Consider the following 23411-nt stretch of genomic DNA (forward strand, 5'->3'; position numbering starts at 1 on the left):
GACAGTACAAACATGTTTAAAAAGGAATCATTTTATTTAAAGTACAAACCGTAACAGGTAAAAATTGACCTTCAAAGAGCCCCCATTCCACCTGACATTAAAGGGTCTCCCCAATATGGGGTGAGGATATTCACAATTCTCCATCTTATTAATATTTACAACACCTTTTTGAAAGTCCTGGCTAAGACATGTAAATAACAAAATGAAGAAACCAGTGCTTTCTCCTGATGTAACTGAGGAGGAAGAAGTAAAATTATCCCATCATTATAAATAATGATTTTCTGTGTTTCGTTTAAAAAAAAAACAAAAAAAAAAACAATGTCTACTGACTACATTTTAGGATAAAAATAATTTTCCAAACGCAAATTTTGTGGACTATCTGGAAAATTGTATCTATCAACTACAAGGGGATTTATGAAGAGAATTTAATGAAGCAAACAAATGCATTGCAGACGGTCAGTATGATGCTGTTTGGACAGGTGCAACACCAGAGCACATAAATCACCAAACTAATTCAACATACCAGAAATGTGCTTGTATTTTTATGAAAATCTATGCTACAAAAAGTGAGATCAGAAAGGTCCTGCAGTGGTGAGTACATATGAAGTGGGAAAAATCCTTGAAAAACAAAAACTTTCACACCTGAAATAATGCTTAGTGAGAAAAAGCAAGTGAACCACCAACAAAGGATTTGGCTACATGTTCATCACCTTCACACGTAAAGGTCTGATTTATCACAAATCAATCACAAACAAAACATAAATCAAAAGAAAGCACTGTAATATTAAAACAAGTGAATATAAATATTGCACTTCCAAACAACATGTAGTTCCCAGTGCCTAGCTGTCATCCCTTTGTTAGAGGTATTTATGCTATCAATTTTAAAAGTAACGCAGAACTGGTTAAGCTCAATTATCTCAAGCTACTGATGTGATTGGCATAAAAAGGACTAGGCAGTGGGAAAGGTAATAAGGCAAAAACAAACATTCATAAATATACCATCCACACAAATGCATGTATTCATGAAATCTCGCATGTATACATGTAAACACACACAACTGGAACGGTAACTGACAAGCACTAAGTATTTACATTAAGGACACATTAAACTTATGCATATGTCAAAAGAAACCAACACGAGGCATTTTAATGTTGCGTCCCTGCAGCCTCTGGGTGTGGGATGGCTTCAGCTACTTCTCATTTTAAGCATGGGCAGCATTTACACAAAAAAAGAGAAAAAAAAAAGAATAGAAAAATACAGTATCTCACAGCAACACACATTTTATGCTGAAAAAGAATCATTCTGCCTTCAGCCTACTGTCGAGGCTACAGGATTGCTGATTGTCATGTCTTCAGTTTAAAAAATATATATATCATTATATGCTTATTTCCTCCACCGTAAGCACAATTTGCTTCATTTAGGCTTCCATCTTGAATGAACCCAATCCAAACAAAGCAGGAGTAATGACATTAAAACTAAATCTTGAGAACACTGCGTTTTGACAGAAGCACCACACTGCTTCAGGCCTTACATGAGGTTTCACAGGTCTGTGGTGGTTCCAGTCCCATCCCAGTCGACTACACAACAATGACATTGCCAGCACTGGTAACTCTCGACTCAAACATACAGGATTTAAACAAAGTGATCAGTAGGAGTCAAATTCAGAACTCAAAGGAAGGTCAGTCAGTCTTTGGTGTCTTTGGAATAATATCAGTAGATTTCCTTTGAGTGCAAAAACAACTTAACCCGGCACTGTCCACCAACCTGAGGCAGAGAGAGATCAGTTCCATGGTCGGGTGAGAAATGTCCATCTATGCATTTTTTAAAATTTCCGGAGTGGTGGAGTGGTGGAGCATATCCCAGCATGCACTGGGCAAGAATCAGCACCTCTGAATAGTTGGGATTTAAAATTACTTAAATTTTAGCAAAGGAATTGAATTACAATTAGCTATGAAATCTGAGCTTTAAAACAGGTTTTGTTGTTAAATATTTGTCGATGTAATGTAGCCTTTACTAAAGGCAGATAAACAGTTTTCTTACTTTTTGTCAATTAAATGTGTTTAGGAGATATCAGAATACTTTCAGGCCTCAGCAGGCAGCATAATTCACAGCTCCTAGATGCCACAAGCAACATGTGGCCATATCCTGTTAGAGGCAGCAATCATATCAGGTCATTAGCACCAATATAAGGCAGTTACAGGGAAATAACAAAATGATCCATACCAAGAATCCATAAAATTAAACCCATCTTCCTGCATCTGCAGGTTGACGGTAGCCTGCATTTCTTCTGCAGTCGTTTTTTGTTGTACAGTCCAATGTTAGCCTTATGCATTGACACAAGTTCCATTTGATAACAGTCCAACCCTGCCAGCAAAAAAGACATAAATTAAAAATAGAAAAAGAAAACATTCATTTGGCTTTGAGATCTTTGGAGTTTTGTCTTCCTCTAGTGCAGCACAGTGGAGTTCCAGTAGTCTTTCTTTCTTGTAACTCTTCAACTGCTTCTGTCTTTCTTTCTTTTTTTTAAATCCACTCTACATATTCCACCACAATTCTCCGTTGCAATCATATGGCCAGGTACTGTGGTTTTGGTAGCTTTGGTGGTCTTTTAGGCCTCAGAGGCAGCCTGCGGTTTGAGTTCCGCTTTCTCCATGGCAGTGCCGTAAGGGTCAGATCGTTTGAAGAAGCCCAACTGCAAGAAGAAAAAAAAACATTTCAGAAATGCAGGAAACATAAATGAGAACAGAAAACCAGCCCATTAATTGATCTTTCAGATCAAAAGCATGCTATGATTCTTTTATATCACAGCAGTACTCACTCTGTATAAGATGTATATGAGAAGAGCCAGAAGCAGTAAACCAGCCAGAATAGCCAAGATGATGATCCACAGTGGAACTGAGTTCTCAATATCCGGCTTGTTCCAAACCACTGGAGTCACCACCTGAGGATGACAAGACAAGATGTCTTCTTCCAAACTACAACAATACAAAAATATGTACTAAAAATATAGATTTGTGTGAAATGAACAAGTTCTAATAAATTGAATAACTTAATAAACACATTAAATACCTTTTTGTTTCCACTGGGAAAAAGTTTAGGCTGGATTGCATATGGCATCTTCTTCACACGGTATTCTGCCAGGCACTCCAGCACATATTGCTTATAAGCTCTCTGAAGAAGAAAAAAGAAATTACATTCAAAATGCATATAATATACTAGTTATACACTAGGTGGCGACATTGACCATGTGCATCTCCCTGCTTAACACCCTTTAGCATTCCTACCCTATGAGAAGCTGTGGTAACCAAATATTAAATTTTCAGTACATACCACATAAATGGGAAATAATCTGTGTATTTTAGACATGACAAACACTGGTAGAAGCTGCAGTATGAACACCAGTGTGGAGCAAACTGCATCCTCAGAAAGCAACTGTTGTCTCATTTGTTTAGGCAAATATGCGTAACTGGTAATACTGTTAACTGATTCAGAGCTGCTGCTGAGTACAAATTGATCACAACCAAACATGTCTTACTGACAACTCCAACTATTTGCCTTTCCTAGCAGCACATTTGAGGTCGAGTCTCAGTGTTGTTTTAATAACGCTTTAATAAAAATGGCTTCTTACTTCCTCCCAGAGCCTGACATGAGAAAATATACAGCCACTGGTAGGGGAAGATCAATTTATTACTGTATTTTGTCTTATGTTTGGAAGATATGTAAAATGTACAGTATGTGTGTGGGGAGTTTGTATGGCAAGGTTCTTCCCCCACAAACCTCAGTGAAGGTCTCAGCCCAGACACGGGATCGCATTTTAAGGATAGCTGTAGTCCCCTTCTGCAGAAGACCCACATTGCATTCAACTTTCCAGCAGTCCACAGTAGAGCAGTTCTGTGCAAACAGAGAGAATGCCATCATTATGATGTGGTTTGCGATGTTAAATACATTTCAAGCCATTTTGTGCGAGAATACCATCTGAAAAAAAATGTATTCCCACTAAACTTAAATAATATGACAAAGCCTAAATTCAAGTGGAAGTTATTAAAGCAAATCTAAAAACTAGCAGAACAGATAAATAAAAGCCGGTGGAACAAATATACAATATAACAAAGAACCCAATGTTATGATCCCTATTGCACGCCTGCTTCGAATTAGATTGAAGGAATGTCATGAGACTGTAAAAATGCAGCATGCACCACTCGCCACATTATTGCCCAACCACTAAAACCAGCCCATTTTTCTCAAGACTGTAGAGTACACAATCTTAATTAGATCCCCATAGTGCAGCTTGATACATTTAACATTTTAAAACATGTGCACACTCTGTTTTAAAGGTACTGTAGCCAGACCACCCCTAGACTGAGAGGTTTCGGCGGGTTTCCTGCGGGAACCCATTAGTTTACTTATTACACAGAGAAAGGCAAAAGTAGGAGAAGAGGGTACCCGCCTAGTTCCTTTAGGCTCAGTCTTAGACAGTCTTAATAATTATTCAGACAGACAGAGAGCATATCAGTCTGTTTCCGTTCGGTAGTCATGCTTGATGCCCAAGGGCAGCAGGGCCTCAAAGGTTTGTGAAAATGACATGCACATGGTCGAATGCCAAAGATGCCTCAGACCCAGTTCCCACATATATCCTCACTGGCAGGATTATGTGGTCAAGAGCTGGATCATGGAGGCATGGATCCTTAATAAAATGACAGTTGAGCTTGAAAACACAGCTACTGTACGGAAGCGGTCTGTGAAGTTTTACAATTACGCTTCAATGGTGCTAATAATAAATTAGGTGGTTTTGAATCAGAGTGTTGATCAGGTAAAACTACTGTTAACTGCAGCCATATTTCAAGTAAGATAATGAGAGCATTTGGTAAGGTAAAACATAACAGAACTATCAAATACGTGGAAGCCCTTTTTCATATATGACATGCTTGATGTTAGATTTATAATTAGTTAATCTTGAAGCTGACAGTTACCGTTGCTGGTTCATAAATATGGCAGTCATTCAACATTAATAAGGACAGAATTAAGACTAATACGTGTCTACAGTCAGTATGTTAATAGATTGTTAATAAAGAGGACTTTGGTTCAGCCCCTGATAAAGATAAACATCTGCCAGGTATCCCAACTTGGTAAACCCATGAGGTTTTAAAGGCCTTAAACATACGTGTAAAGCGCTCGGCCATTATTAGCCTACAAATTTTTTCCATCCTTCCATTTTCTTAGCAGCTTGTCCAATTCAGGGTAGCAAGGTGGCTGGAGCCTATCCCAGCTGTCATAAGACGAGAGCCGGGGTACACCCTGGACAGGCTTGCAGTCCTTTGAAAGGCTAACACAGAGAAACAGGCATTCACATCTACGGACAATTTAAAGTCACCAATTAACCTAACATGCAGGTCTTTGGACTGTGGGAGGAAGCTGGAGTGCCCAGAGAGAGCCCACACAAGCACAAAGAGGACATGCACAGAAACACCCCAGTCGTCTGGTATCTTTGAACCAAGAAGTCCTGCTTTTAGCAAGCAGAAAAGTCTGTAAAGTGGTTTCAAATGTATTACATGTGCTAGAACAATAAGATATACCACTATTATCTTCAAAGAGCTCCCCATTCAGTGCCACTGAATGTTGCATGTCCCACAACACAATGAAAGTGAGGCCATTTTAAATCAAAGTAATTTGGAAGTCTTTTGAGTTTTGGTGCAGTTAATCCCAGTCCTTCAAAAACTAAACAGGTCATCTACAATTCTCACCATCTCACCTTCTCTGACCACAAAACAGTAATGCATTCTGATCAAGACTCGTGCTGAATGGAGATGTCTATTCTCTCAGGCATAAGGAAAAAGTGCAGACACAAGAGAAACAGGAGAAAGGGCTGCTTCATACTAGAGTGTCATTGGACATGCTTGATAAACGACCACAGTTAGGAGAGACGGGCACAGAGACAAAGACTTCTTTGGTAGAGGCAGGTATCCACAGAGAGGGAGATAGAGCAGCTACCTACAGCTGGGTGGATCAATAGGACCAGTGTGTGGGGGCTGAGCAGGCTTATAACACCCAGAGCCAAAAATTAGAGACAAGTCTGTGAACTAAGCAGTGCATCACAGTCAAAAAGCCTCCCATGCCTTTTTCCCCACCACTACTAAAGGCTCTTTAATGTTAATCACCACAATGGGACAAGCCTGTAACCTCTGACCCCTCCCTTTTAACGACATCATAACCTAATTTCCCGTCCCCAGAGCTTCATGTAGGAGCAGGGCCAGTGTCACCAAAACAGGGTCGCACAGAAAAGCATCAAATCTATAGTTTCAAATATAAGTTTATGTGTGGTGCAAAAATGAATTTACTTCCATCATCATACTTACTCCAAACTACAAACTAAAGCTTGTCATTCCTTTGCTTTAAAGACACTATCACAATCAGTCCCCGACTGCTAGACTCCACCCTTTTGTCCGACAGGGTTCATTCATGCATAAAACATGTTGCTCTTACAGAATGTGACAATTTCCCGCTAAGTGCCTTACCAGGTTAGTCAAATGAGCAAGCTGATTCTTGTGGACGTCCCTCCTCTCGAGGCGATGCTCATGGCCCTTTAGCGCCAGAATAGGTGACTCCGTGGATGAGCGCTGGAGCTAAAGGAAAACAGAAACACACCAGCCACCCATTAGAACAACACAGATACTGACCTCACTAGGCAAAAAAAGTGCACCACCCTTTCTGTCAATATAAGACCTAATGTTAGCATGACCCTGAGGCTTTTTGTCATTAATCAGAAGCATGTGAGCTCTACTCCTTATGGATTCCCATGGAAATACACCATACTTAGCAATTCACTAGGGGGTGGGAAAAACATTAGATCACAGCTAAGACAGATGACCACTCACAGCTCTGCTCAACATCTGTCAAACGTCACATGTAAACACAAACAACCACACTAAAATGTTTTGCCCACAAAATCCCCAAGTTACAACTTAGTATGAGGGGGTGTTGTAGATGAATGAGTGTGTTGCTGGGTGAGGTGGTTCATCAAGCTGTGCTGAGCATAGGGAAGAGTTTGAACTTCAAAGCAGTGGTGGGGAAAGTGTCCTGGGTGGAGTCGAGATTCAGGGTGGAGAAGGTGGGTGTGGGCCAACCGTTGGGAATCACACAGGGAAATGATGGGAGATCTTCACTCTCTGACTTTGCCTCATTTGACCCTGAGAGGTGTTCATCTGAATGTCACTCACTTTAAGGTTTCGGTGGTTCATGTTTTTGTCAGCTGTGCAGTTAATGGGGCCTTCAGTGGAGAACTCCAGAGGGTAAAGGAGAGTTTGACCTTGGACACGGAAAGGGCAGCGCAGCTCAAGTAGGGTGTGGCTGATCCTACTAGGGCCATTGTTCACAAGCTGGAAAAAGGAGTGAAAAAGAAACATTTTACTATATCAAACATTAAAAAAACTGTAAGAGTCCCCTTAATTTTTTCATTTGTTTCTCCAAGCAGTTTCTTTCCCATGTTGAAATATTAATATCTGGTGTACTTTTTTTAATCCACAAATCCATGGATCTGCACTGGCGCAAATCCCACCGTGTGATCTGGTTTTCCTCCTCTGTCTTCCTCCTCCTTTTTTTTTAAAACTATAATATCTGCTTTCCAAACCAATCTGCTCAACCCCACTGAGCATGCACAGCTAACATCGATTACCTCATAGATGTGTTCCACGGCAGGCCCAACGTCCACCTCCACGTTGTAATTTTTGGTCAGTTTCCAGTTGGCCGGCGGAAAGAAGACCTTATCTGGTCGAGACACACTTAAAATGGGAAGGAGGGGTATGAGAGTATGTGTAGGGAGGCACTAGGGATTTAATGAAGTCACAAAAGCACGAATGGGGGAATTCTAACACTCAGCTCACCCCTGTAGAATGACATCAGCCTTAACAATCACCTCCAGCTTGGAGGCTACAACCTCACTATGGGAATTATTCTCATTTTTGCTGTGGAAACAGAGAATGGAAAAAAAAGAAGATCTGATTAGCTGATGTAATTTGAGAGTTGTGAAAATCAGTACTATTAAATCAGAAGTAGTTGATATTGTGTACACTTTTGCTATTTTTTCCTGTGTTGGTGATCACATGAAATTGTACCTGCGGATTTGCGCCTCGAACTGAATCGTTTTGTGTGTGTCCTTCAGCCGCGGCACTGTGAAACGTAGGCCTGCCCAGAGCTAAGGAAAGGAAGTTCAGACATATTAACATCCTCTGAATTTTTTCTCATTACAAGTAACAGAGAAAAGGAAAGGACCTAAAATTACTGACTGACTGCTTGAGCATGTTGCAGCACAAAAATGTGACTTCTTGTTCCTGTGCTGCACATTATTAAGGGGTCATTCAGTCAGATCCATTTACAATAAAGAAGTCTTTTTGTCGCTTTGAGTTAACATGTAGCCAACTGTCTTGCACCGCAAACCTATTAAAAACATGCTGACTTGTGACTCAATCAATAAAAAAGGGAACCAATAGAACAAATGTAGCCTGTACTTCCTGCCACACCATTTCCTGACACACGTTGACTTTTCCTGTGCTGTCCACACCCAAAATGAAGATCGCATCACTTCCTTTTTTAGTTTCTATGAACTGATAACTGATACATTAAATTTCAGATACTATTTATATGTCCTATGTAAACAAAACAAGCAAACAAACAACCTTGTTTGTGTCACAACACTTAAACTTCTTAAGCACTGAGCTAAAAGAGAAAGACAGCCAAAAGACAACATTGCTCCTACATTGGTGCCCGACTTCATTGGGTTCCCCAAATCACAGCTGAGGTATCGGGTCTGGTTCTCCGTCTCATAGCTGCAAGTCAACTGGGTCAAGGTCTGGAAAAGAGGACAGACTGGTCAAACCACATCGAAAGAAAATCATCAAGATTAAAGTCCCAATAGTCCCAAAATCAGGGTGTCAGTTTGATTGTTTCTATTCACCTCATTATTGCGGGCAATGCCAATGTAGTCAGCTTCAGGGGGCAGCACCACATACAGGTCTGCTTCATATGCCCCTCCCTCACCCTCATTCCTGGCATTGAATGTCAAGGTCAGTGAGTTGTCATCACCAAGGTAGACTTCCTTCCTGTCACTGAGGACCCAAGGAAAAAGAAATACAAAACAAAGAAACCCCCAAATGATTAGTTGGGTCACTAGATAAATACCTCCATAAATAAACATGGATTGAGTTGTTTTCCAAGTAAACAAGGGCATTCTTTGTTCCCATTTGCTGGCAGTGGAACAGGCAATAAATTGCAAATTGCTCTAATAAAACTAATATAACTGCATGCTCTGTGCTTATAAGATCGATTTTATTTAGAACCTGGCTGCAAAAATGCAACAATTAGATTAATCTCAAAATAGCCCACTTTACATAATTTTTTTCCCCATGTGATATTAAAGACATACAAAAGGCGCAGAATTATAAAGCATCTCCCAATTATTGCTTTTTCTCACTCCCTACACCTTCCTCCAAAGCTAGGCACAAAGAGAAATTCCACAAGAAGGGCTACAAGGGCACTTTTAATTAAAGTCTATTCTCATAAAAGCAAGAGACAGCAAAAGGGAGACGAGTTATAAAGCCGATCCTCTGCTGGCCAAAGATTCAGCTGGGGCCTGATTTTAACTGACATGGCACTTTTTAAAGCAAACAAAGCCTCAAAATTAGAAAACACCACAAAACCCTAAGACTTCCCTGAGGGACCCTTGGTCTAACAGGTTATGTGATTTGGCAGCGGAATAGAAAAAAAAACATCGTACAAATGTTGGATACATTTTTCTCTGAAATTCCACTAAATCATGACCATCTGATCACCCCCTCCAACAACTATTAGGCTGCCATAATTTACTGCAGAGCAGACGAAAATCAACAAAGTATAATTTTAATTGCACTAATCACACTTTCTGCGTCTGGGTTTCTATCGGATGGGGCGCAGCAGAATCCCAGCAGGTTGTTCCATATGTAATAGATAAGTTATACATTGGGAAAAATGGGGTCAGATGGTAGATAAATATAGGAATGTGAAATCAAAATGACAGAGCAGAGCAGGGAGTATCAGGGAGGCAGTTATTTTTGAGAAAACTGCTAACAGATTTCTCGAATCAAAGTGTAGCGGGGATGGCGATGAAGACAGGGTTGGGCCTCTTGCAAACAGATTCCTTTCATCTTTTCTGTCTTTCCCCCTTTAGCGTTTGTCACAGCACCTGTGGAGCTGAGCTATTTCCTGCTTTGTTTTGTTTTTAACGAATGGTGCCCCTACTGTACTTCAAAATTGTAGCTATTAACACTCACACTGTGGTTTGTTAAACTAAACAGAAAGTAGAGAACAACAATAACAGCTGTTTTTATGCTTTAGGGTCTCTTTTTGCATAGCGGAGGTGAAAATTTCAGTGTTTGTAATCCTGTTCAGGGTTCACTGTGTAATATCCATTGAACTTTATTCTATTTTCTAAAACCTATATGCTCTGGGATTTTTAGCAACAGCTAAGGAAAAAGACTCACCCGCTAACTGCCAGCTTCAAGTCAGGAACACAGATGTTGTCCTCTCCACAGTCCAACAGAATCTGTGCCTAGAAGATACAAATTGAAGATGATAAAAGTCTGAATATAGGGGTGCAGGCCAACATCACACAGTAGGTTGTGACACTTATTCTACACGTGAAGAGAATTAGGTACACAAGATAAATCACAAGCTCTGTTTAAGGAAGAGAACAAGATGAGTGTAGCAAGATGCAACATGCAGTATGACTAATATATTCCACCACCTGTCTCTGGACCACCACCCAAGATGCACACACACCTGGACTGCAACCCCTCTTATTTACAAGACATCATCACTACACATCAGACAGCTAAAAACACAGAGACAATAACTGCCTCAGTGAGGTCATGACAGCAACAGACAGCCTGATGAGCCAGCTGTCCCGGCACGCACGTGCTTTCTGTTTGCAATGTAAAACTGGGGGAGATTATAAACAGGGTGCAGATCAGAGCCTGTACAAAAGAAGATACTCCTATGGAGCTGAGCACAAAGCAGCCAGCTCCCAACTTTAACCAGTGTCCCACATCACAGCGCTATGTGGTAAACCGCGCCTTCACCACACACTACACCACTGTGGAGCATGATCAAATGTAAAGGGAGAAGCCTACAGCCTAAAGGAACTTGCTGAGACATAAGATATCTCTGGTGACCTGACAGCAGGAGGGATGGTTCAGAGATTACAGTGGAGGGAAAGACAAGAAAGGAGCAGAAACACTGCCGGATAAGTGGATGACCGCTGAACGTGTGGCAGGGAAAGCCCTGTGGATTGCTAAATTGCATCTCGCCGCGACTATGACAGTGTGATGATGTTCATGATGATAAAGACAATAAATAGAAATAGAGAAGAAGATTAAAGAGAGCCAAGAACCCCCCTTGTCATTACACCATCTAGGAGCTCTAATTATGCACACCATGGTAACCACCATGCTAACTTGGCCGCATGTGCACCCCAGCTCATATGTCTGTTTGGGGCAGGAAAACAACATTCGTACCACCATTACTGTACTTAAACAACATCAACACTGACATCAGCATGTGACATAATGAGTCCAAGTATCATTTGGCAAAAACAAAACACAACCTTGGCAATATGACTGGAGCACATTCATCAAAATCATATTCAATTGGTCAGACGACTTTGTTTTAAGAACAAGGAGGGCATTGATTCACAATTTCAGCCGGTTCCAAGTTCTCCAAAGGTGGCTGCAACTTGAATCTTTACTGGCATGCATACAAATGCATGCTATGTGCAAGACGAGCGATGCGATAGCAATTAATAGATCCATCATAATGCCACAAATCTTCACAGATACATGTGGAAAATGTTAGGGTGAGAGAGTGAGACTGCGCTCGGCGCAAAAGCTGCCTTTCATTCGCACTCCAGCTTTGAGAGAGTACGAACTTGGCAGAGTCTATGAACTGTTATATCGCCTTCCACACATTCTCAAAGCATGTGTGGAAATCAAGAGGGCATCATGTATCTATTCTAGGCCAAGGCTGTGGTATAATAGTCACCATACTCTGTTTGTATACCGTTATATTCATACAGAGTAAAGCAAAATTAATTAAATTTGTTGGCAGTCTGACACCACTCCTACTCTGCTTTTATACATTCAAAGAACGGATTCAGGTTTATGGCTAATTCTTTCTCTCAGGCTTGTCTCAAGGTCTTGGTACAGCAGTAGACCACATCTGTTGGAGGCCCAAAAGCTTTGATATTTAGGAAAGAAAAACAGCAGTGACAAGGTCCAAAAGGAAAAAAGAGAAACACACAAGGGTAGAGAACGAAAAAGAAAGAGATGGAGATCAAACTAGACTGATTGCTATTCCCCTAATGCTCCAATCTGGTGGCTGTTGCTGAATTAAACATATGGTGCGTGCTGTGCCACAGCTGAAAAGATGCCTTCATGTAGAAATGCTGAGACACTTCAACCAGAGGGGCCAACATTCTGTCCGTGCCCCTCCCTGAAATATTGACCATCCTTCTCTGCCTGCAGCTCTGAAAACACTCACCTCAGTAGCTAAGCAGGCCAAGAGCTACTCCTGCTGGGACAAGGAAACACGCCACTGTACATGTGTCTCACATTTTCATTTTGAAAACAACTTTCCAGACACCCTGGATCTCTTCCCAGCCGACAAAGAAAAGATTCACACTTTCATCATGAACGGAAGAGTCAGTAAGGAGTTGGCCAGTGATTACTGAATGATGGCGGAAAGTGCAATCGAGAGATCAGAAAGAATGAGTTGAAGGAATCTCAGTCGCACATGCAGATTATTAGTGAACTTACTATATAATAATTTAAACAGCTCTGTAGATACCCGGGTTAATTAACCTAGCTGATAGAAGTGTAGTTCACGTCAAATTACCTTTTGCTCAATTACGTGTGTGGTCTGATAGTTGAGGATGGGCCGCAGGCCGTGGGAGTCAGCTGCAGCTTTTGGGTCCAAGCTGAAGTTCAAGGCCACATAAATAGAGGAGAGTTTATCTCTGAACTCCTTCTCATCCTACAGTGAGAAAAACACATTTTGTGTCATACCACCGTGCAATTTGGCTGTTCAAAAGTGACACAGAAACACAACTATAAAATGACTACAGCTATTAGTTACACTTCACTTAGAATCATTATTGAAAAACTGCATATAAGCATTGCACAGGCTTAAATGTCATTTTTTGTTAGAGAAAGAGAGGACTTACTCTTAGGTAGATTCTTTTATGCTGGCACACTTGCTGTCCGTGGTTCAGCCTCACAGTCATCGGGAGCAAAGGCTGCTGGGAATCCAAGAACAGAGCCCTCTTCACTGCACCTTTCTGCTTGTGCTTATGACTATCAAGCTGCACCTCCACCTGGAAATCTGGAACGCATAACACACACAAATGACCATTCATGGTGTGATGAATGTTCTAGAGTCACAAAGTGACAGGTCTGAAAAGGAACTCCGTAAATACTCTGAAATACACACAACATAGTCAATGGCACATAGAGCTGTTGTGTACTGAGGGGGACTAATAAGAGATGATAACTAAGAGGTAACGAGGAAAAATGTTGAGGACAGAAGAGGTTAGATCACTCAAGGTGGATCACAAAGGACATTTGGCATGCTGCACTCCCTTTTTGTCATAACAAAGTCTGAAAATCTGCATTAGCTGCCAAAACACTTTAACCTACAGACTGTTATGGATTTAAAACATTACCACTGGTGGCTATTTGACAGTTTGTAATAAAATGCAGATGTGGAAAATTGGCTCACCTAAGTTCTTTGGAAGGTGTTTCCCATCAGCAGATATGCAGAAACTCAGGTTGACACTGTTTTGGGAAGAAAGGACAAGGACATGATGAGAGAAGCATATCCATTAATGGCAGAGACTCTGTGTAAATACTGTACACATAAGACACCTCAGATGCCCTCCCTTGTTCTCTCGCCTTTTCTCATGGGTGACTTTTTTTGTGTGTGTCAGCTCATTACATGGTTCACATTACAAGGCGTGGAGCACACTGAGCTTTCAGTGAATATTATGACAAAAACCACACATGTTTGGAGATAGGCTGGCATAAAACTACTTTTGCGGGCCAGGCTGATAAATCAGTGTGTCTCCGCTTTCCACCCGCAGCCCTCCCCACACACAAAGAAATAGCAGAGTTAAGAAGGGTGAAATTGAGCAACGACTCAGGTTTCAGTGCTGACCAGTGAGTGGCTGTCTATATAAGCCTGTAGCTCTCTCCCATGACATCAGCCACACAACATGCCGCCGCTGTCCAAGTCTGCAACCCCAAAACCCCCAACCCCTATCACTAGTAACCCCTTGAAAGAGTCACAGAAAAAAAATAATGCAAAAGAGAAAAGAAAGATGGATGGGCTTTACCGAAAAAAAGCAAAGTAACAGGAAGAGAGGTGAAAAATGAGAGCAAAAGACAGAGAAAGTGCAAAGCCTCCTTTTGAAGAGTAGCAGTAACTTCATATGAATGCTCCTGTGTCTGCCCTTTTCGGCACAACTGTGTGCGCACGCTCACGGGAGTCTACGTGTCCTGATGTTTCCCAGCTGTGTTCCACCACCAAACAATATCTCATTCAAAGCAACTGCAAAAACCTTCCAGCCCCTCCCCTCCCATTATTTCCTCTGCTCTCCTCCCCCCGATCACCAAAATCTCCCCATCACCAGGCAACGTAGCACAATCAAGACATATGTGTATACAACAGTTTCCTTTATGGATCAGCATGTAGAGAAGGGGGGGAAGCTGAAACAGGAGCACAGTGTCAACCGTGTCGAGCAGCAAGCTACCGTGGTCTCCTTCCTCTAGGGTTTTTCTTTTTTTTTGGAGCTGGATACTTTGCACAGTTAGATCAGGCTGAAAACTGCAAACAATGCTTCTATTCAACTTTTTTTCTCTCTCCACTCCACAAAATAAAGTGTGTTATATGAAGACACTCTGAAAATAGGTCAGATAAGAGCAGTCCTCAGAATACCATCACTGTGTAAAGGATATTCTTTATCAAAACTTCCTATTATGATAGAAATGTTTATGCATGGGGGAAATGGGGAAGCCCATGTCTCTGCAGTTGGGTCAAATAAATACCAAAAGTGAAGAGCTGCAGGAAACAGAGTGTTCTGTAATTCTGGACCGTCTGAATACTCACCAGGAAACGGGAATGCTGGAGTTTCCAGTGGTGAGAATGCAGTTCTTCTCCTCAGGATTAATCATGGTGGGGGAAACTGTCAGCGAGGCACTGGTGTTGACTATCGGCCGGGATCTGTAGGCAACAACAAGAATGCTGATTGAAGACACAGTCATCAGATATTACAGTTTCCACTTTAAGTGCTTCATAGATTAGCTTCAGATTTTGGAAACTCTATTTCTATGTCTTTCCTTTTGTTTTGTTCTTACACTATATCTGTAGAGTGACCAAACATTTATCTTGGCACACCAGGCAGACGAACACAGCCATGCTTTTTCCCCCAGACTTAATTTTGGAATTTGACTTTTCGATCAAGCAAAAACATACATAAAAATAAAACATACCTATATAGAATAGCCTTATTAATACCAAAAGCTCCAACAATGAGATCTGAGGAAATTAAGAAAGATAAATTAAACACACACAAAAAATAAATAAATAAACCGTTAATGATGCTCATTACAAATTTCATCCTCACTTACCTGGGTATCCGTTCATGTCCAGGTCCTTAGCACCTCTGAGAGCAAATCCAAAGCTAGCAGGAATAGTCCCTGCAGCCCACTGCCCCCTAATCACCTGAGATGGCTTTTGTCTGAGTCCTTCTGAGTATCCATTGTAAATATAAACCAGTCCCTGCTGATCTTCTCCTCCAAATGGACAGCTGATAGCCACATCTTGCAGGGGGAAAAATTAACTTATATTACCGTTGAGATTTAGAGAAAGAAACTAAAATCCCAGAGCACTTTATTTATAGTTTCAGCTGTTTTTCACTACAAAATTAATATGCATGATTTACTTAAATAGCCTACAGTATGTAGGTTTCCTTGCTCTACAAAGTGTTGCTAATGTTTTGAAATTGCACAAAGAAGCAAAACTTTTTTTCTTTGACATAAGGACACAGGGGTATTTAGAAGTCAACCTATGTGATGATGCTCTGTGTGATCTACATAATCCCCAGTTATGTAGGAATGAAACTTCCGGTCCATTTCTGTGATTAAAGCTAAAACTGAATCCTAGCTGATAAGCTCTCATGTTCATCCTCTTATACCAAGATCACTTAACATACTCATCATTGTATATACTATATCATTTATTGACTATATGCCTTACATTGTGACATAAGCAGCAACACTTAAAGTTCATAACCAATAACTGTTTTATCTTTTAAGCTAAACACTTAGTTACCATCCATAACAGTCTTTAGGTTTAGCATTATTAGTCTTCTAGTTTGGTTCATTCATAAAGTGAAATGTATTGTAGGCTATAAATATTGTTGAAGTCACCAAAGCTATTCGGCTTCATTCTTTAGAGACCATAAGTGGTTCAAGCAAGCACATTTCTACAGAGCGTCATTGTGTTATAGCGTAATCTTCGATATTATAACAAAGCATACAAGCATTCTCAAAGTGTAATGAGAAAAAAGTAGCATCATAATAGATTGTTACTAAATTTCTTTCTTTTAAATTGTCGCCTTATATATCATTTCCCCACATTACCAATTTCTGTCCTACCATATTATAATTCCCTATTCTTACCATTGAAACCATCCAAGTTCAGATCTCCCAAGGGTGCAATGGTGCTGCCAAATCTCCCAAACACCTGAGTGCCTGTTAGAGGTAGGCGGGACTCTAGTTTCAAGGGGCTACGCTGGAGATAAACGTAGACTTGGCCCATCTCTTCCAGGCGTCCATGAGAGCTTCGGACCATGAGCATGGGAGCTCCCACCAGCAGGTCAACCATCCTGCAGACAAAACAGGAACATCACAAAAAAGAAAAAGAAAGATGCACTGAAAAATAAAATAAAGAAAGACAGACAGCTACTACTCACCCATCACTGTTAATGTCAGTTGTGGCCACTGCATACCCAAAATATGAGCCCATCTATTAAAAAAAAAAGAAAAAAGAAAAGGTGTTTCCATGACTTTAAACATCACAACAACAGAAGACATGATTACAATTTAAGCAGTCCAAAATCCCAAACCCTCACACTGTTAAACTAAACTTCAGGCGTGTTTTCTCTGTTACTAGAACAAAAAAAAATCATAAAGACTCAAGAAATCACAAAGGCTTGATGGGTTTTACAGGTTGGGTCCAGTGAAGGCCTGTCGGTTCCATTTCTCGTTCAGTTTCTGTCACGATTTTCAGTCTACAAAGCACTGCAAAAGCAGTCTCGCCGTAGTGTATGCAAATTCGCTTGTGATTATATTTGTTCAGCTGAGTCAATCACCAGTGTTGAAATAAGTTGATTGCTTTTCTATTCCTAGAACCATTTGCACAAATTGCGACTGCACTTTCCCCCCCAAGAACTGAGATTTGCAGTATTGTGTTTGCTAGATTTTTGTCTCTATTGTGGTTTGCAGTAGAGGAAATTATTTATGCTTACTATGAATCAGCAAATTAAGAGCTCTCATGGGGAGCTGAGCAATAAAAACACAGAGGAAGTGGAGCATTACAGAACTTTCTGTAGTTGGCTCAGGTGGGAGTTTTTGGACTCACCTGCTCTCCAGTGTACTCAGTCATGTTTGTCAGATCTGTACCGTTCAGAATAGACACCTGCAACACAGCAAGCACATATGGGGAACTTTTATAGGGTCTAATATAAGCACGATCCATGGAAAGGAATTCACTGCAAAAATAATCCCCACTGTGACAATATCGCTAAAGTTGTTTTCTTTCTTGTATCATTCCCAAGTATAAATCCCAGGCTTCCCATTCTAAAAGCGCTTAAATGAAAGCCAAAATGAGAGTGATGATTAAGCGATCTTACCGAACCATAAAGCATGTGTCCTTTTGGAACCCCAGCAACAAAATCTGTGAGACAAAGCAAAGATTTAAAGTGGGAAAAATACGGTTAAAGCCCAGTCAGAGGATAACAGAATTTACTAAAGACATTTCCAGCTCAATAATTATGTAAAATATTGTAAATGATTTATGTTTATCTTACTACAACTATAACATTCATGTTGCTCTGTAAATGTCTTTAAGTGTTTCACTATTTGTCAACCTCACCTAATGCTGGCAGTGTCTGCTACCTGATTTGTTGACTTACCTTCTACCCCATCACCACTAAATTCCCCAGCTGCAACAGAGTAGCCTGTAGGAAACAGAAAAATTAGCTTTCGTGGCAGGTACATGACGACATGTGATTTAGCAAAATTTATAAAGTTTTAATTAGCTTACCTTGATAGCTGTCATCTTTCAAAGAATGGGCCTGTTTGGTCTGGATCTGGCCACTCACCGCCTGAATAAAATAGCCTGGATAGTATGCTCTGATAATGTCCTCCTTAGCTGCAGAGATCACTTGACCTAAAATACGATAAGATAATGATAAGAAAGAAACTTGGAAGGACATACTGAGATTTCTGTGTGTGCGTGTGTGTTTTTTGTTTTTGACTTTTGATTGATGCAGGTCCTACATACCTTGCCAGAAATAACTGCCTGGTCCTCCCAGCACCACTTTGCCATCCTAAAAGAAAAATAACACCTGTGAATTACCTCAGTGGGAAAAAATACAACTATTCAAGAAACCCGTGTTGGTTCACTGACAGAAAATGTACATTTACCTTTGTAAATTCGGCACTGAATCCTCCCTGGCAGTAACCTTGTCCTGATGGACCACTGATTTCTGAAGGACAAAAGGAGCGGTGTATCATGAAGGACTTACTGTCAGAATAAGTGAAGCATCATCAAATGATATCCAGAAACCATCCAGGAAACAACCATTGGTGTTATCCTGATATATTAAAGCATCCATGCCGATAAGATTTGAAGAGAGGTGATGATTACCTGTACGACAAGGAGCATACTCCACAAAGTTGGTGAAGTTTTCGACAGAGAGGTAGCAGCTTCCTGTAGCATCAGAATGGGGAATATCCTCCTTAGTTCTCCATGAGTAAAGTGGGGCACAAGCCTGCAGTTCACAGGAGTGGGAATGACAAGTAAGAAAAGTGGAGGATTAACAGTGTGTTGATGAACAGGGTGAGCCATTAGGTGGGAGATGTTTTTCCAGTTGTGAACCCCCCCCCCCCCCCCCCCCCCCCGTTGAACTCAGAATGGGTCTCAAGCTGAGGTCAGTGGAGTGTCTTGTGTGGGGGTAACCATGTAACTCAACCCAGGTCACAAGCCGTACAATCAGACCAAACAACAGGCAGCTAAACTTTGATGTCACATGGTGTATGTGTGTGGCTGTGAGTACAGTGAGTTGAGACTAGGGGTGAAAAGTGGACCTGAATGACAACAACTTAATGGGCAATAATCTAGCCACTTCTCCTAACTTCTAACTAACACAGGATATGTGCAATCACCCAGCCAAGAGAGTGAGTCATCACTCAAGTAAAAAGTTTCTCACAGTCGTATATCAGGCTAGTCTGAAATTCCTGATCTTAACAGCAGAAAGCAACAGCTGAGGTTTTCATCCCTTAAGGAAGATTCTATCATTTTAAATGCATCTCTTTGAAGGCTACCTTACCAGAATTGTGTCACCATGAGACCGGACAGTGGCACCAAACCATTGGTGGGATTTGAAATCAGCTTGGTAATTTGTGTCATTGAGCAAGACATTGCGATCCCCTGGGGAAATAAAGGAAGAGAGAGAGAAAAGAATTTGAGTTATAGCAGCATGATAACACATGCATTCCTTCAGCTGGACCTCAAGCATCATAACGCTGCCTGCCCCTCCCTTCCAGATTCTTGGAAACATCTGTAAAAACTGGCAGACAACATGCATTATGTTACACTTTCTTCATACAGAGATGGTTAGACTTGAAAAGAATGTTATTTCCTACTAGGCCAGTGTTCTACAGATAGTAGTTGTGTTAGCTTTTGCCAGGTTTGGACTGGACTGGTGTGGCTTAACCCTGCTGACCCTTTGCCCTGTTTGACCACCTGGACAGTATCACTGATCTCCCACTTTAGTGCTCTGACAGCAGCAGGTGATGCGACAGATGGTCTGGGGAGTCCAGTTTAAACACAACTTTATTGGAAAACAGATGCTACATCTGTGCTGCAATAAAGAACGAAATCTGAACTAATTGATTATGCAAGGAAGACACATACCGCTCATATGAGTGTAGGAGCTGACATCTGTAAGGGGAAGTGCGTATAAGATCAGCCATTCCACGAGTCCTTCACTCATAATCCCCATTCACTCAGACTTCTGCAACCACAGGTGTCTTTCTAAAGAACAGAGCTAGTGTCTGTCAGACAGAACTGGGAGATACCGGGAAAGATCAAGACCCATGTGGATGTGAGGAAGGAATTGTGTATTATATTCACTCTGTCCATGCCTGTCTTCCTCTAGTCTTTCTTTCAAGCCAACTAGGCAGCCTGGAGCTGAGGATGAAGGCCTGCACCATGTCTTTGTGGAAACAGCAAAGGGGCTGGGGTCCAAGGAAAACACACTCTGGCCTCACTTCCTCACAGCAGCTCCTCACTCATCTCTATTTAGGCACCCACTTCACTCTCCCCTTCTCTGTTGTCAGTTTCAACATTATCACTATTTTCCTATTCATTTTTCTTTCACTATCTCACCACAAGGCTCCTCAACTGCACAGCCCCTTCTCCCATCTGTTTCCAGGGAGTGATGCCTCCCATCACCCAAGCAGTAAGCAGAGAGAATATAGTTTTATAATAACCCAAATATATTTCTGTTTAATCTCCATCTCTGGGGCTTTCGTGCTAACAGTATTCATCATGGGCGAGCAGCAGGCTGCTATGATTCAAGTGTTCAAAAGAGTGATAAGAAGTGCTTTTGCTGCATGGGCAAAACCCCAACCAGTACTTCAAACAGCTCCTTGTTGCTTTAACTAATCTGCCTTAGCTGCATGGTATGTTTTTTTTTTTTTAACATTTTCATAACAGAAGGGTTTGTTTGGTCAAGGCAAATGCTAATCGGCCAGGTGAAGTTTAAGACTGACCAACATCTGTGTTGGTTTGCGTTAACTTCCCAAGATAACCAAGAGTAGCATTCAAAAAGGTGGTCTTGTAATTCATACTGTCTAACTATGCTCAGGTTATCTTGCAGGGTGACAGAAAGGAAGCACCTCATAGTAAGGACCCAAACAAGGTTAGCAAAGTCTTTATGTGGTAGCCATGGCTCTGTGTCACTATAATGAATGATGAAAAGCTCTTTTTGTTGTCTGTGAGGCGACGGAAGGCAGCCAGCTGTAATCATGTGGAATTCCTTTAAGATGAAAATAGAGGAGATTCACAGGGGAGATAAAGGGAAATCCAGAGAAGGACCCACAACAAGATGTGATCCGACCAAAGTCCCCCTGGGAGGCTTGATAGCACGGTGTGCTGATGTGATGTGGTGCCAGTCTCTCCAGGGAGCAGAGGGGCAGTGAAGGTCTGGAGTGCATACAGACTCACTGTCTACTTTGAACTGTGGGTGAGTGGAGAGCCATTAGTGTGGTCAGACCCTCTCGTTTTAAGTGTGTAAGTGTTTTGCTGTGTGTCAGTGAGGTAGAAGACAAATGGCCAAATTCACTCATCACATCAGCTGCCCCTGTGGGAGTACTGACAGCAGGAGACGAGAGGGGGACAGAAGAGAGCTGGTCTCTGGTTTCTTGGCCTTTCCTCTTTTCTCTCGTTCCCTGCCTCCCATCCTGTATGTGTCCTCTCAAACAGGATGGGAGTCTCTGGCCACTTTGACCCAATTAGTTAGGCTAATTAAGAGGTTCTGTGGCCTCTGGGTCAGAGCTCAAAAACACCAAGAAACAGGCGACCTCTGACACCACTTTGTTTCAAGAATATACAAGACACTCTAGAGCCATTTTCTTTATTATTCATACTGAATAAATTGCGGGAAAAGAAAAAAAAAATCACTAAATGTCTTTTTTTATTGCACTAGTCTTTACTATCATGATTGGCAAAGAAAATACAGGAAAAGCTGCAGTAAATGAATTGCAGCAGTAAATGTCATTCATGTAACAGCTGCTTGTCATAGCCATATTTGCATGCAGATGTTCATGGACTAAGCGTTCCTCCACAGCACTGCAGTTTTACTCTGATCCAGATGTGAGAGCTGGCACTGGCACTCTAATCTGCTCTTTCAAAGCATTTTCTAAATATGAAGGACTCTGGCAGCCCAGGAGACTAACCTTGACCGTGAGGGCTCATTGAATGTGCATGATATCACTCCGCGTGGCCTTTAGCCAGCATCCATGGCTGCACGACGCATTTTATGTTGCAAGAAAAGCAGTGCTAAAATAGTGGAGCAAAGGGTACCAAGCAGTGGCGTCCAATAGGGGGGAAAGGGGCTTGTGAAACATGCAGTGGAATATTTCTCCACTTTGTCAATTAGGGAGAATAAATTTAAGTTGGATTTCCCAGGAAAGAAGCCAGAAGTGATGGGATCCTCCTACATGTATGAGTCATACTGTTTGTGTGTTTGTATAGGAGTATGTCTTTGCTACATCATTTATAATTTGACCTGCTCATTCTTCACTTCGCCGTGGATCCATTGTGCAAAACAGGGCTTGTGGGCACTCTGTCAACATACTGAAACATGAATCCACTCTTAAGACAACCTCACACGCTTCCTCGTGTTCTTCTAAACCACTTTACTTGATTTTGACTCAACTGGAGCCTCTTTGTCAAGACTAGTAGTGTCTACCTCACCTGTCATACAAACAGGATATTTCTTTGTCCGACCTATTTGTTTATTGGTTGCTTATCTCCGTATACCTCCCGAGGCCAGGCAACATGAACATGATCTGGAGGAAGGAAGTAGTACCCTTCAAGAACTCTTTGACACCTCATTATCTTTTTATCCCTGAAGAGAAGACAAACAGGAAAAAAGGAACACCCAAAGTCCAGGAACTAATGTAGCCAACAACCACTCAATGGAGTAAAACAATGATTCCTTTTCCAGAAAGAAAATGCTCCGATTGCCTCCAAATAAATGGGCAGAGAAACAACAATACTGAATAGTTTAAGAGCAAACAATATGTCCCAACAAACAGGTTAAAGGAAAAAGAGAGTGTAGTTGCATTGCACAGATAACAGGCAGGATTGTGCAAATAACCTTCTATGAAGTAAAAAGCTCCTTTTTTTCTTTCATTTCTAACTCTGCATTATGTCAGTGAGAAACAGCTCCAGCTTTGAGCCTGAAAACACAGCACATCTTCTGATCAAACCTCATGGTTGAACAGAAGAAATTTGACATAAAGGGAGGGAGAAGGCAGAA

At 41.3% G+C, this 23411-nt stretch overlaps 1 protein-coding gene across 1 annotated transcript in view; it reads right to left on the reverse strand.

The window, feature by feature from the left end:
• Window positions 1–15: 15 nt before the first annotated feature.
• itga5 (integrin, alpha 5 (fibronectin receptor, alpha polypeptide)) overlaps window positions 16–23411 on the reverse strand; it is a 35388-nt gene continuing 11992 nt past the window's right edge. The window contains exons 3-30 of the mRNA XM_026153140.1: window positions 19692–19792; window positions 19010–19133; window positions 18787–18848; window positions 18644–18689; window positions 18404–18529; window positions 18273–18317; window positions 17991–18034; window positions 17720–17776; window positions 17052–17104; window positions 16759–16964; window positions 15706–15897; window positions 15568–15613; window positions 15185–15298; window positions 13799–13854; window positions 13245–13402; window positions 12917–13054; window positions 10510–10577; window positions 8949–9099; window positions 8751–8843; window positions 8110–8189; window positions 7879–7959; window positions 7671–7776; window positions 7216–7374; window positions 6514–6621; window positions 3779–3892; window positions 3071–3172; window positions 2820–2942; window positions 16–2693 (exon numbers count right to left, since the gene is read on the reverse strand). Of these exons, the coding sequence (XP_026008925.1) occupies window positions 2610–2693; window positions 2820–2942; window positions 3071–3172; window positions 3779–3892; window positions 6514–6621; window positions 7216–7374; window positions 7671–7776; window positions 7879–7959; window positions 8110–8189; window positions 8751–8843; window positions 8949–9099; window positions 10510–10577; window positions 12917–13054; window positions 13245–13402; window positions 13799–13854; window positions 15185–15298; window positions 15568–15613; window positions 15706–15897; window positions 16759–16964; window positions 17052–17104; window positions 17720–17776; window positions 17991–18034; window positions 18273–18317; window positions 18404–18529; window positions 18644–18689; window positions 18787–18848; window positions 19010–19133; window positions 19692–19792 (2837 nt within the window). The 3' untranslated portion in view covers window positions 16–2609. The remainder of the gene's footprint in view (window positions 2694–2819; window positions 2943–3070; window positions 3173–3778; window positions 3893–6513; window positions 6622–7215; window positions 7375–7670; window positions 7777–7878; window positions 7960–8109; window positions 8190–8750; window positions 8844–8948; window positions 9100–10509; window positions 10578–12916; window positions 13055–13244; window positions 13403–13798; window positions 13855–15184; window positions 15299–15567; window positions 15614–15705; window positions 15898–16758; window positions 16965–17051; window positions 17105–17719; window positions 17777–17990; window positions 18035–18272; window positions 18318–18403; window positions 18530–18643; window positions 18690–18786; window positions 18849–19009; window positions 19134–19691; window positions 19793–23411) is intronic.

Source organism: Astatotilapia calliptera, chromosome 20 (genome assembly GCF_900246225.1).
Source record: "Astatotilapia calliptera chromosome 20, fAstCal1.2, whole genome shotgun sequence".
Lineage (NCBI taxonomy): Eukaryota > Metazoa > Chordata > Actinopteri > Cichliformes > Cichlidae > Astatotilapia > Astatotilapia calliptera.